The following is a 15,491-nucleotide window of genomic DNA, read 5'->3' as shown; positions in this document are numbered from 1 at the left end:
AAAATAACCTCCTCTGGTGGCAGATGAAAAAGAAGAATGAAGGATACGATAGCCAAGAAAATATCAAGAATCAGAACTGGATTAAGCATTTTCACAATCTATTAGGAAGTATGAAATAAGGAAGAAGCTTATAGGAGTGGTGAAAATAAATGAAACGGAAGAGGTCAATTTATAGTGAAATATCAGACATAGTAATCGAGGCAGATTACGTATTTAATTAAAGAAGATCTTAATCTCCTTAATTCCCGAAGAATCAAATCTTATTTATAATATGAAGATTTTTTATTCCTTAAATTCCGGAAATCAATCGTTACTACATCAAAAATTAAGACGAATCTCTATTCCTTCATTTCACTTTTTTACGATAATTTCTCTCATACGCTTCGAGTAATTTGATTGTTTTATCCATATTATTCAACGGTGATAAAACTCTAATTATCAACTCATATTCATCATGAAAACATTTTTATTGTTAGCCATGACGACCTCACTCAAATTTCGGGACGAAATTTCTTTAACGGGTAGGTACTGTGACGACCCGAAAATTTCTGACCAAATTTAAACTTTATCTTTAAATAATTTAATGTTTTTGACACGATAAGCAAAGTCTGTAATGTCGAGTCTCAAAGTTTTGGAACTATATTCATGTAATCAATTATTCTTTGACTGTTCTCGAAGATTCACGAACAATATATATATAACTTAATGTGCATATACACACACACACACACACACACACACACACACATATATATATATATATATATATATATATATATATATATATATATATATGATTTCAAGTTATTTAGTAAACGATAGTAACATTCGATTATTGATTCGATTGATATTTAGATAAGTTAACTAAAACGTTTAAGATGAACCAGTAAAACACTAATTTGCTACAGTATTTTCGAATTGCTACAGTACCCGAAAAGCTACAGTGTTTTCGAAAATTACTATTTGCTACAGTAAAAAAACTTTGCTACAGTAACTTTGCTATAGTAAAACCCTATTTTAAAATGAAAATGTATATATATATATATATATATATATATATATATATATATATATATATATATATATATATATATATATATATATATATACTACGAGACGATAATTTATAGAAGCAAATAACCAAAACACTTAATTGATTAAAGCTACACTTCGAGTGACATAGTTTATCAATGATTAAGTTTAATTTTTGATAAAGGTACACGTCGCGTAACAAAAAGTACTAGTTTTCTAAGCGTACGAAAATGCATTCGAGAAACCGGAACCGGGACATAAGCCGAGTGACAACGTACGAGTCAACGGACCAAAAATTACAAATCAACTATGCACGTGAATTTAATATAATATATAATTAATTACATAAATTAAATATATTATATTTATATTATAAAAACATGTCAACAAACTAGAAGTTAAAAAGATGAGTGCATGACAGCTAGCCCATGCGATCGCATGGGAAGCACCCTCCAAAGCCATACGATCGCATGGCAGTTAGGGTCACAAAACTTCTATAAAGCTCGATCAGTTTTTCGGACGAATTCACTCAACAATCTATCTCTCAATCTCTCTGTCTCTTTAATATATTATTATTATTATTATTATTATTATTATTATTATTATTATTATTATTATTATTATTATTATTATTATTATTATCATTATTATTAATCCTAATATTATTAGTAGTATTGGTATTAATATTATTAGTATTATACATAAAATACTACGATGAAGTCATGAGCGTGTCACTTTCAAAATGGGTTTTCAAGCGGGATAGAGCTAAGGAAACTATGGATTATAATTATGGAGGTTATGGGTAATGTTTGCGGGTATTATTTGTAAGTCAAACCTAGTGTTTATCATCTCTGTTGCGTCTACGTACTTTCCTGCAATATTGAATCACAATATTGATACGTGAGCATTCATATCTTATCTTTTATATATTAATAGTGTATCCATGGCTAGTGCTCGAGTATATATGTTTATGCATGCTTGTATGCTAAATTTCGTCATTAAACAGTTTATGATGAATCACGAATTAAATACATATATTACTGATAAAAGGTTTATGATATGCATGTTTTTGGAAAGCTGGCGAAAAATCAATAACTTTTCATTTAGAAATCGTGTAATTTCGATGAACGAATTTAAAGATATGGTCAACTAAATTATGATTAACATTAATTGAAATTGCTTTTGAATCTGCAATTGATATTTAAACAACTTGTTTATTATAAGATTGATAAATTAAATTTTCAAATATTACTAATCGAGTAAGTGAATTTTTATATAAGGCACGTCTCGTCTTGTTGAGCAATTGTTAAAACTGATTGTTTTATCATATTTTAAAGCCTTATAAAAACTATAGCTTAATTTTACAAGAATTGGGAAATTATGTGAAATGTTAAAATGTTTCGATTGACATGATCATTCAACTATAGTATTGAGTCAAATTGACTTTTTGAAATGACTTTTGATAACTTTTGTATGTCGATCTCGAGCATTAGGATTGTGATACACTATGACCTGACCTAGCTTGATAGACATTTATTGACCAACATATGTTCTCTAGGTTGAGATCTACGGTTATTTGGTATTTCGAGTTTCGGTCACATTTCGGTGAACGACTTTATGTGCTGCTAAGGTGAGTTTCATTTTTTCCCTTTTTAATTGCTTTTGCAATCTATATTTTTGGGCTGAGAATACATGCACTTTATTTTAAACGCAATGGATACAAGTACGTACTAAATTCTACACCGAGTTTGAATCGAAAATCCCTTAGCTTTGGTAACTAGTAGCTGCCAGTTATAAGAACTGGTGGGCGCGAGTAGTTGTATATGGATCCATAGGACTTGACATCCCCGTCTGTTCCAGGTATAGAAACCCTAGCCTGAACTATAAAACAGACGTATGCTATTTGAGTGTAGTACACGTTGGTTTGCGTGTATTGTACATGTTGGTTGCATGTATGTTAAAACGGGGGTACTTAATAGATATACGTTAAAGTTTAGTTACCAGGGTGCTCAATCTTGTAGAATATTTTGATAAACGTTTCTGGATGAAACAACTGAAATCTTGTGACCCACCTTTATATACAGATTATACGAAACATTAAAACTATGAACTCACCAACCTTTGTGTTGACACTTGTTAGCATGGTTATTCTCAGGTTCCCTAGAAGTCTTCCGCTGTTTGCTTATATGTTAGACAAGCTATGTGCATGGAGTCTTACATGACATATTTTTTTCAAGGAAACGTTGCATTCACCAAATCATTACCATGCATCTTATTTTGACTGTATTGTCAACGGAAGTACTATTGTAAACTATTATTTACGGTGATTGTCTATATGTAGAAATCACCAGATGTCAAAAACCTTTGATTTAAATATTTCATTTATGGTGTGCCTTTTCAAAAGAATGCAATGTTTACAAAACGTATCATATAGAGGTCAAATACCTCGCAATGAAATCGATGAATGACGTATTCGTCCATATGGATTTGGAGTGATCGTCACAACAGGCTCTTAAACTCAAAAAGAATTTTTAAAATTTGTTAAAATCACGAGCTCTTAAATAATTCTTATTGTTTTCATAATTTTTAGTATCGCTATTCACATACTAATATGAACTGCAAATTACAATTTTTTGCACGGTTTTTTACATACCCGTGCAACGCACGGGCTCAAAAACCTAGTATATATATATATATATATATATATATATATATATATATATATATATATATATATATATATAGTGAAGAGATCCAGATAAAACTAAGAGTGGCAGAGAACTCATAAAATTCATAAATTGAGCTCAATCTGCACACTGATTGAGCGCAGTCTGTAAGTTCTCCGAGTTCTCTCATAACATTGGTTCTCTCTGAATGCTCACCGTATATATATAACTCCATAAATAATGTCACGCACGTTGTTATGAAAATAGGTTTGCTTCATACATTTATATTTATGTATACCGAATTTATAAATTAAGGAGATAACCGTGTGCTTGAGTAATTAAATATGAAACTCAAGGAAAGATGTCACACGCATTTTTGCGGGAAATAGGTTTTCTCCATACATTTATAGTTACAATATTATTTATTGACGGTTGGTACCAATCTTTTATTAATGAAAAGTCTAGAAAAAAATATTAGTGGTTGATGTAGAGAAAAGAAAAGGAAAATAAAAAAAACTATATATGGGTGACGGTGAAGAGCATACTATTAAGAACGTGTGTTACGACGAGAATAAGGAATAACATCATTATTGATAAAGAATAGGGAATATTGTCAATCACTAACAATATCAGATGATTGACGAAAGAGACTAAGGTGTTTTTCGAAACAAAATCATCCCCTCTCAAAGGGAAACAACATGAACCAAAATGAGAACTCACCTAGAGGGAACAATGGTGTTTGTTTGTATACATGGCCGACTGGTTTTGGTCGGGACTCGTTCAGGGGTGTTTTCAGGCGAAGGTGGTCATCGGACTTCGTTGATGTTTTGTTACCGAAATATTAATGTTCTTGTCATTGTTTTCCTTTACGTCACATCCTCAAACTCATTTTTTTTCACCGATGCATCTCCTCTTCCTTTCCCCTTTCTCACTTTCTCTGATTGCCGCTTCCTCATGATTCTCGTCGTTCCATATTTCTCAACGTTGGTCTCCTAATACTGAAGATCGACGATATTGCCGATCTTTGTTGTGCCTTTATTTTCATAAGATTTTAGAAAGGTTTGCTACCATTAGCTGGCGGTTCGTGGTTTGATGGGTGTTGGCTTTGATTTTGAGGCAGGTGTTCTTGGGTTCCCAGGTGATGCTTTTGAGATTTAGCAGCGGCTTTGGTGTGTTTGGTCGTCGATGTTGGGATGTGGTTAGTTGATTTGATGGTTCAATATATTTGTTTTGTCGTTGAGGCCGGCTCGCTTGTGTTTTGTATAATCACTCGGGTCTTCATGCGGTCTCAGGGTTATCTAGAGTTTCATATAACTTTCATCAATGGTTTATGCGACGACTAATTATGAGGATTTGTTTGATGTATTTTTGAACATTCGTGGTGGTGGTGGTTGTGGTAGCGGCGGTAGCGGCTTCAACGTGATTAATTTTGTTGTTTGTTTATTCTATTGTTGCTATGTAATATTGTTATGATTAGTTTCGTTGTTAGTGTATTGTATTCTATGTATGTATGTATATTGTATTTAACAGGTAGATAGATGGATTAGGGATGAGCAAATATTCTGAAAAACCGAAACCGAACCGGTACCAAAGATTGATACCGATAGGGATTCGGTATCGGTTCTTGATTTTAAGTGAATTCGGTTTCGGTACAAATCGGTACGGTACCGGTAGGGGATGGGGAAAACGAAAAAATGTACCGAAAAAAGAATATCCACTTGAGAAAACAAAACTTATCAATATGTGTATGGCAATCAAAAGTTGAAGATATCCAATATATGAAAACTGAAACCAAGAAAAAAACACAATTTTTCTACAACTAAGTCTACAATGGTGGCTTTAAAATAAAACAAAGAATAACAACTAAGTCTACAATCGTGGAACATAAGACCATTATAAAACTCATTACTTGTTTTGCGATAACAAAAAATGCCCCACGAAATTTTGGTCTGCTTTCTTATTTGAGAACAAAAGTCCCAGAAACCAATATTTATTTCTTACGACAAATATAGAAATCCAACAAAACTTTTCGTTTGGTTTTTGACGAATGAAAACAGAACCAAAGTTATATTTTTCGGTACTACAAGTACATTACCGAAAATACTCGTATCGATACCGAACCAGTACCGTTTTCAGTATTCGATTCTCAATTATCCTTATTTTCGGTATGTTTTATGTTTTTTTTCTCTAAAAAAAGTCACTGATGTCAGTGATTGTAATTTTTTGCTTGTAGATCCATCACCGTGTCATGTTGACTCATCACCGACACTAGTATCCAATTCCGAATCTCCATTTTTCCTCCTCTTGATCCAATTGTTAACACTACAATTCGATCATCACAATCACAACACTTGTTATCACATCCACCCAATCAATCTCAATTTCAATATCATCAATTTTAATTTTCAATTTTAGGGCTAAATTCAGATCGATTTTTTTTTGTAACAAACAATGCCGCCTCAAAAACCTTCCAGAACCTTCACCTCATTGTTCGGAATCGGAAAGCGAGAAACTAAATACGACGTCGTGCAATCATTACCACCAGCACATAGACCTTCATTGAAGTTAGAGGCCGATAAGAAAGTGTATAGACCAGGCGATGCAGTTACAGTTACAATCGAGATCCGAAATCCACCTGGTGAATGTTCGTTGTTAGTTGATAAATTAAGCTTTGAAACCAAAGGAATTGAGAAATTGGATACTCAGTGGTTTACTAACAAACCGTTACTTGATCCTTCTGCTAATCACAAAAGAAAAGGTTCTCATTTTATTTCAATTTATAGTCTTTTGTATTCATTTATGTTACTATGTGTGTATATACTGTCACTGAAATTGTGAAATCTGTTCCGGTTGTTGAAAATTCGAAGGTTTTTCTATCGATAGGATGAAACATTGCTATAAGTAGTTTAATTAATACCTGTATAAATTCAGTTACCTTGGATTCACACAAAATGGAACACTTGGGTGTTGTTTTTTTTCTTCAGTTTGCATATGTCTTATGTCTTGCCGTCCGCATACTTTTTAACTGCCGACTGTTTGTTTTTATGAAGACATAAAATAAAATAATGTCTTTTTCTGTCTGCGAGATTGCAGACTTAGAAATGTCCTTCTAAGTGCTGCAGAAAGAATTAAGTTATTCTGCGGACATAAAAACAGTCTTCACTATTGAGCATACAGACCTTCGGACCACATTTTCTTTATTACAGACGTGGTCCGCAGATCTTCATACAAAAACATCTTAAAAAACAAATGAGTAATTTGCTATTACTGCCATTGTACTTTTGATGCTATATTTAAATGTTTGTTTCATGGTTACAGGATTTTAGTGCTTTTAGTTACACGCGTTATTTACTTGTTTATTACTGAGATCAGATGTATGATCCGATAATTACATAGTGTAACTTGTTTTGCACCTGTAGACTATACTTACCGTTTTACAATCAGTGATCAAGGGGGTTGCCTTTTGAATCTTTGAAGTTGTTCATGTGTTTAGAGATTGAATAGGATTTGATAACTACATTATTCTTGGTAACAAGTACTCCAAGTTGAAAAATTGTTGAATGTAAGTCAGTACGAAAACGTGAATTCAGTGATATGAAGTTAATCAGTCTAAGTTAGGTTTTCTAGTGTGTGTGTAAACGGAGGTAGTACATATTATTTAAATTGTGTGTGTGTGTGTGTGTGTGTAAATAGAGGTGGTGCATATTATTTAAGGTAGTGATCTTGATGAATGTTATATAATGGTTTCATTTATATGAAATATTGCCAGGTGAGTATGTTTTCATGGAGTCTACGGTGCCGTCTGTGGTATCAAATCAGATTCTGTCACCTGGGACTTCTAGAACATGTAAGGCACATCATTTTGTATTTTCTGTGTATCTTTTATGTACCGCGTCAAATTCTTTACTTGTGGGAAGTTTCTGGATTAGCATGTCATAATTGGGTTATGATTATTAATTATGAATCACGGTGATACATTTTTGGTGCGAAAGGAGCTTGTTACTGGGCTCTTTTTATTAAATTGTTTTTTCTAGGAACCAATATTTTACCACACTCGTCCTTTTCCATAGTATTCTCCCAATATAATGAATTTTATGTAGAATTTTTCCTGGTTGAAAATAGAATATTGCAGAAAAAAAATGAAAATTTAGATTCATATATCTGATCCAAGACTAGAATATTTCTTGAGAAAATAAGGTAAAATTCCAAGAAACGGTTTAAATATCTTTGAACATTAGTCACCATGCCTGGATCTAAGTATTAGTATTTAAGATTATTATTATTATTATCATTAAGTGTTAGAATTATAATTATTATTAGTATTATTATTATTACTAGTACAAGTATAGTAAGAATTATCACATCTTAACATATATGTAATTCTTTGTTATATGCTGGTTTTATCTTCTCTTTTTTGTTTTTGTTTAAGGTCTTGCGAAGAGTATAATGGACATTAATTGTTGCTCTTTATTACAGAGCATTTTGTTTATATAAATAAGCCATAATGAATCTTCACTACAAATGGTTATGTTATATGTTATATCCAGATATATTGAAGATGAATTTGCCAACAATCATACCTCCATCATACAGGGGCTCTACCGTGCGCTATCTATATCATGTTAAAAGTGAATTGTCTGGAAAATATCTGAGTATGGATGATGGATCATCCCAGAACCTTCCTGACATAGTTAGTCTTTTCTGCTCAACATTTATTTACTTCTGGCTAAAAACATTTTCCATATGTAATTTTAGCTTGGTTTTTGGCAGTTATTTGGTTGACATATATACGTTATCTGAATTTTTAAGTCCAATAAACTTCATCTCTTATGGTATTCTTTACTTTTCTTTCTTAAGTTGAAATAAGTGACTCACCATGCATATTTCTGTATATATACATTCATGAACAATGATTTGTATCAAACCATGGATGAGAAGTTTTTATCATGAAGTATTAGTTAAGGTTTTTTGTTAATAGATTTTGTGGTTGATATTGAAAAATATATATAGATTGTGTTTGTTCACTACGTATATACTAATGATCCCACGAGCATTAAAATAATCACACGTTTACTAGATTTTTTTCAAGGGGGTTCATATATCCCATATAAGAAATACCCTTAAGTCACTTTTAAACTGTCACTAAGGCTTGGGTTCACTCCAAAATGATGACCAAATCAGGGTTATCATTTGGTCCTTCAGGTATATAAATGAAAACCATAACTTGAGAAACCATAAATAATTTCCATTTACATAGAAAGATATGCATTAAATGTTTATACATGGTGTTAAGCTTGCTTTCTAGTCTCTAGCTTATCTTGGTAAAAAATTAGGGCTTTGATTCCCTCGCTAGGATCTGATGTGGTGGTTGGTGCTTTCTTCTTTTAGATGTTTTTCCATTTCTTTTCTTCATTACTCAACAACGTATGCAACTATTTACATCTGCAGGAAGCTCGCATGCCACTGCAAATATGGGTCACTGAAAAAACAAATGGTTTATTAAATGAAGAAAGTGGTATAAATGGTAACTTGATTTACCATTAGCATCTTACTTTAATGTAACTTATATATTATATTATATTATTATATTATATATCAACTTCTACTGTTGATGCTTAGATTTGTGAAGATGATGCTATATTACAATATAATCTATTCGTACAGAAGATTATTGTCATACATTGTACCCCTCAACCTAGTGGTTTTGGTTAAAGTCCCATTTGGGACAAAGTTGTAGGTAACACGGGGGGGGGGGGGGGGGGGGGGGGGGGGGGGGGTTTGCTATTTAAAATTCAAAAATCTTGAAAGTTTCACATGTAGTATGTGAAGTCTGGTTAAGGAACATCAGCTATTGAAGATTTTTCGAATTCATTTAACATTTATGTTGACAAACTTTCACCTGCATTTCTCGAGTACAATAAACTATGATAGATCAACATCTTCCCAATATTTCAGGGATTGTTCCTGCTACACCTATTCTTTTGGATGTTTATCAGAAAGATATGGATGCTGAATCTGAATGGGTAAGCTGCATATATCATCTCCATTGTCCTGTTTACTACTATGCTACCTACTATAGGTGTCAAACTGGGTGGGTGGTTAACAAATTAAAACGAAGATCCTTTTGAAGGTCGCTGAATTGGGCTGACAGGTTGACTTGAAGTCCTTTTTGTACGGCAGTTTTTATCTCTCCATATTAGTGTGTCAATTGCAGTTTAAAAGTTATACGATCTCAATAATATTCAAATCTCTGTGGTTAATCGATCTCGGAGGTTTATGCATATATGAGTTACTTTCAACCACTTCTACCCGTTCGTTCCCTTTGACGCGTTTTTTTATTTACCCTTGTTATTATTAATAATTCAAAAATTATATATTATTATCATTGTTACCACTATTGCTATCTTACCAACATTATCCATTAGAGATAAGACATGACCTGGGAATACCGGTTTCTAAGTATATGGGCTGGGATTGTCACATCTACTATCCACTTAAGAAGTTATTCTCATACTTTCTAGGTTCTGTTAAAGGCCGTTTAACAACTCACTTTATTTGCCTGTAACGCCGGTATAAACTCATGCTTTTGTATAATAATAATGAATCCTCGCCCTTTTACTTTTGTGTAGGCGAGAGCAAATGAAACTTTTGATGGGGTAGAGGAAGATCATGAAAGTCAGCGCGATGATGTCTCGTCTGTCTCTTCCTACAATCCAGGAATGGGAAGTTTACAGAAAGCATTCGGCAGTTCATTATCTTTGCAATCATCTACAGCAAGATCAAACCATGACCAAAGGTCCACCATGTCTTCATATATGGCACCCCCTCGGCTGTCTGCATCTGAGGTGCTATATGGTACCAGTGTGGGTAAGCTATTCTCGAACACAAGCGAATTAGATATTTAAAATGCTTGTGATACGTCTTGTTAAATGAAATATAAATGAAGTATATTCATTGATCTGGTTGGAGAAGTAACTCTTAAGGAGGCAAAATCGACGGGTTGTGTGGTTTAGATTATTGGATAACAGATCAAAACTGGTTGATCTTGGGTAAGCTTGTTACATCATGCAGATTTAAGAAAAAACTTAATGTGTTAATTTTGATTACAAAAACTTAACTTTACAATGATATTTTTTTGGATAAAAACTTATACAATTATAGCCAGAATTTATTTAGTAACGTGATTTACTAGGTTTTTTTTATGGTTGATTTTATTTAACATTAGTGATAACACATAACCTTGATTGACCCATTTATTGTGAAACATGAGTAGTTGAGTGGTCGGTTTCTATTTCGGTTGTACTTGTTATAACTAAAACTTGAATTCCTATTACACTATGTTACGGAAATAGATAATTTGTCACCTCGAAGATCGTCCGAAATCGTCTCTTCAAGTCAGCAGCCAAGAAGTCCAAAGTCTCTTCTCATGGATGACGATTCAAGAGCCTCAGCTGTCCCAAGAACCGTTGAACCTGTTGCATGTAAGTAATCGTATCTTATATTTTTCCATAATAATTACGCATAGAATAAGGTGGTTTTCAAGGTTAGTACCTCAAACATTAAGTCGTCACTAACCTTCTCTGCAGCAGAAGGTTTCATTCGTGGAAGATCGTACAACATTAGGCTAGATGACCAAGTTCTACTAAGATTCTCACCCACAAAACCTGAATCAACTTATTACTTTGGTGACATGGTAATCACAAACCTTCTCTGTTTACATATGATTATTTTGTATGATTTAATCACACAATATGGGTATCTCCGATTACAGATAGGCGGAACTCTCACTTTTTTTCACGAGGAAGGTACCAGAAGATGTCTCGAGGTATACTTGTATTCAAGCTCACATATGGAAGAATGTAAAGTTGTCAAATAGGGCGGGTTGGATAATGGGTCAAATTATGTTTGGGCTTACAAGGGTCAGTTGGGTTGGCTCAAGAGACAATGAAGTTCATTATTTTGTTTGTAGATTATTAGTCACCATGTCAAAGAGATCAAAGCTATATTTCTTGAAAAACAATAGAGTATTTTGATTATAATGTTTTAGCATCATTTAAGCACATTTGAAACCGTTTGATCTTAATTGACCCATTCAAATATGAATGGGTCAGAATACCACTTCTAGAACTATCTGCTCAATGTTTAAGTATTTACTTGTTTAAATTATTTGTTCCAGCTTTCAGTAACTTTGGAATTATCAGAGACCATCAGTCGTCGTTCTGCACACCCATCTCGAAGACATTCACCAACAATTACCAAGGTTTTATCTTCTTATCATGAACTCTTATTAAATTCACTTTATTGATGAATATAAAACTTTATCTAGTTAGCTGAGTAATAGATGCTGCTTGGTCGGAAAGCAATCAAATTTATCTTTACCTTTTAATTGCCGCTAGAGAGTATATGTAGGAACCATCTAGTATCATTTTATCACCCTCATGTAGGAAATAAAGTATCAATAAAATGTTTTATCAAAGGAGAAGTTCTAAAGAATATGCACATTGCCGTTCCAAAAAAAAGGAATATGCACATTGGTAATTAGCTACATGAGCTTTATAGAGCATAGGTGCTATCAAAAGTAGCAAGAGGCAAGTCCTTGTGATCATTTCATGAATGAGGGACTACTAATGCTCTAACAAATAATAGAATGTTTTATATGGGAAGAGTGAGAATGAATCGACTCTAATCTCTAAAATGGATAAACTAGATAAGTTTAGCTATAAAGGAAACAAGTCAGAAGGTTCCAAGTGTATATAAATAGTTATAACCTCCTAAAACATTTTGGAAAATGTAGGTTATTATATTAGTAGGATAACTTTTGTAATTTCAACTACTACATTAATATTTTTATTAATTTTTAAATGACTAAAAGTGTTAGCGGGTCATCTTGGTGGATTATCCTATCTTCTTTTTTATGGTACTAAAAGTTTTCCCATTTTTACCAGCGCTTTTTTGACTTGCTACTCAACCCTCCCATTTTGCCACCTCCAATGTCTCCGTATATGTGCGTGTTTGTTTTTTTGTGTGTGTGTGTGTGTGTGTGTGTGTGTGTGTGTGTGTGACCGGAAATGATAAGTATTTTTTACTCGGATGTATGCGGCCTTACCGGGGTAGCCCCTTGCCCATTTCCGACCTTCCTTTGTCTACTCACAAGTTCAATATGGTTTGCCAATCTTAAATCACTATGCTAAATGGAAATGGATGAATATATTTGTATATGCAGATCCAGAGTGATCACCATGAAGTTGTCGCAGATTTGGTGCAGACCAGCGTTTTATTCTCAGTTCCCATGGACGGGCCAATGACGTTTTCCACTAGACATGTTTCTGTGCAATGGGTGCTTCGGTTTGAATTCTTTACCACTCCAAAGAATGTAGATTGGACCAGGTAAGTTACAACATAAGTACATAACTATTGCCTATTTGCTCCTTGTGGTTATTATTAGCATTACTAGTTGCCATCATAGTTCATAGATGTGGCAATTTTGACCTATTTAGTTATGAAGGGACTGATTTGGGTTATACATTAGGTGTTCAATTGGTGAAATGGTTTCGGATCTGAATAAGAAATGGGCCGGACATGTTAAAAGTTGCCCAAAGTGTATTTTTTACTGCATAAAACTTCCTAGTCCTTTTATTTAAAATATAGACTACTGTTGAAATCAGTGATCATATTTGACTCATTAATAATCTCATAATTTATATTTGATTTTAACTTTTCTATCCCATCATGAACCATTAAGTTAACCAAATAGACCAAGGAATTAGAATAGGGAGGTACTAATTTATCATCCGTTTTGTATTTACTTGATTATGTTAAAAGACAAATGTTGGTATACATTGGATGTCACTAACTGAATTTAAAGCAATAGTCTCTAGGGCTCAGAAAGTAATAATAACAAGATTATTGTACTGTAAACTTGAAACCAGACTAAAATTGATCGTTGTGGGTTTCTTCTATTTTTAATTATTTTGTAATTTTATGGCAGATATGAGCATCCACTTCTAATAGAGGGGAGGGACAAATGCGAATGGGTTCTTCCGATAACTGTGCACGCACCTCCTTTCACGCCGACAGTGTCTCATAGTAGAAGTGAAAAGCCAGCATCCTTGGAACCCATGTGGGTCCGTTCTTGATGGTAATTGTTAACAGCGATTTGTTTACTTAATAAATGTGAAATTGATATTATTTTTTTGCATACAACCATCATTCTTGCAAAACTTCATATAACATTATGGTTTGCAAGAACAAGCAAATATAGAAGCTTCCCAAAGAGTAGCCTTCTTCTACGAAACAATTTTTTAATTTTTTTAATTTATTCATATTTTTGCAAAATGGAGAATGATGATTTGTTTGTAGTGAAAAACAAAGTATGATTTTTAAATCTCAACGTTTTCTTTTTAAAATGTAAGGGTTTCATGTCAACCCATATTTAGTTATGGATGAGTTGATTTGGGCTATATATTTTACACAAAGTGGACAAGCTATAAAAGTTGGTTCAAAGGAGAACATGTTAATAGATTGAAAAGTCTCCTAATTCTATAATCTAAACTGACGAACTTTTTAAAGTATTCAATCAAAAAAGTTTGTCATTTTTTTTTTAATAGAATTGAATAATAAGGTTTTTGGGACTCAACACCGTCGTCATACCCAACACGGCCTGCTTTCACCTACACTATAAAAGACCCGTTTCTACATGATACCCAACTTGCCACCTCTACTATGTATATATATCTGTGGCATTTTATACATTTACATTGTGCTACTTTTGCAGCAACACAAACAAGTAGTTGGTGCAACCACCTGACTGGATGAAGAAATTTGCCTATGCGTCACTTAAAAATATGAAAGACTCAGTTATGGATTGATTGTAAAGTTGCTTTTATCGGGTTTTCTCGGAGTTATCGACAAAAGCACCATTGATGTTATTGTTATAGAGATGTTTATTCATACATACTTCTTAAAGAGCCATTGATCACTCACAAAAATCCCACTCATTTCAGCTGTACACATTTTGCTAGGGTGGTTTTCTTGCATACCTCATTTATTTGTATTTCCGATTTAGATTTTTAGGATCAACTGTTTTGCATCTCTTTATTTTCTTTATTTTTATTATAACTACAAGTTTTGCACACACAATATCCTTGTTTGTAAGTGTACAAGTTGTCTCGCATATTGTTCTCCTACATGACTTTCTTATTGTTAGTTTTTGTATTTTGACGAGCCAAATAACTCGTCAGAGCTATAAATTTGTTTGAGTTGCGTTAGAAGTATACTTACTTTGATTGTACCCTGTTTAAACATAACTGCAGTCATATGGGAACCAAAAACCAAATCTGGGATGCATGTCTTTCCTGGTTGTCTTTCATCGTTACCATAGTCGAAAACCACTACCAATCACAATCTTCCTCATATTTGTTATTGCTAGCGCAATTAAGATAGTATTTAATGAAAGAATGTTTTGTTTGAAGAAATAGAGCTGAACCTTAACAATTTCTAGAGTGTAAAAATGAAGCTATAATAGTTTTTTTCTTGTTCATACATCAATAATCAATTATTTCTATGCTATGTTCCCTAAAATGACATTTTGATTATCTTAGTTGGCAATTTACTTCAATGTTTCAAATTAAGTAAATCATAATTGAAAAATTGTATACTTATTGATAATGATTAGTAGCGGTATATCACACTTTCTTTTCGAAAGGTGAGCTCCTAAAGCATGTGGGGATTGAACTTGTTATAATCTCCGTCTAGTTATTTTCAACAACCATCAATAAGTTTTTAATATTATGA

At 33.0% G+C, this 15,491-nt stretch overlaps 1 protein-coding gene across 1 annotated transcript; it reads left to right on the top strand.

The window, feature by feature from the left end:
* Positions 1-5,969: 5,969 nt before the first annotated feature.
* On the top strand, positions 5,970-14,799 carry LOC139858139 (uncharacterized). The gene is made up of 13 exons (XM_071846991.1): positions 5,970-6,456; positions 7,468-7,545; positions 8,246-8,388; positions 9,147-9,222; positions 9,654-9,721; positions 10,328-10,565; positions 11,051-11,179; positions 11,285-11,391; positions 11,470-11,523; positions 11,875-11,958; positions 12,922-13,085; positions 13,687-13,836; positions 14,473-14,799. Exons 1-12 carry the CDS (start codon positions 6,150-6,152, stop codon positions 13,832-13,834), a joined length of 1,596 nt encoding a protein of 531 aa, XP_071703092.1. The 5' UTR covers positions 5,970-6,149; the 3' UTR covers positions 13,835-13,836; positions 14,473-14,799.
* The last annotated feature ends 692 nt before the right edge of the window (positions 14,800-15,491 follow it).

This window comes from Rutidosis leptorrhynchoides, chromosome 7 (genome assembly GCF_046630445.1).
Source record: "Rutidosis leptorrhynchoides isolate AG116_Rl617_1_P2 chromosome 7, CSIRO_AGI_Rlap_v1, whole genome shotgun sequence".
In the NCBI taxonomy this organism is placed as follows: domain Eukaryota; kingdom Viridiplantae; phylum Streptophyta; class Magnoliopsida; order Asterales; family Asteraceae; genus Rutidosis; species Rutidosis leptorrhynchoides.
The sequence above is the reverse complement of the archived record's forward strand: the minus strand, read 5'-3'. Positions and strand labels throughout refer to the sequence as shown.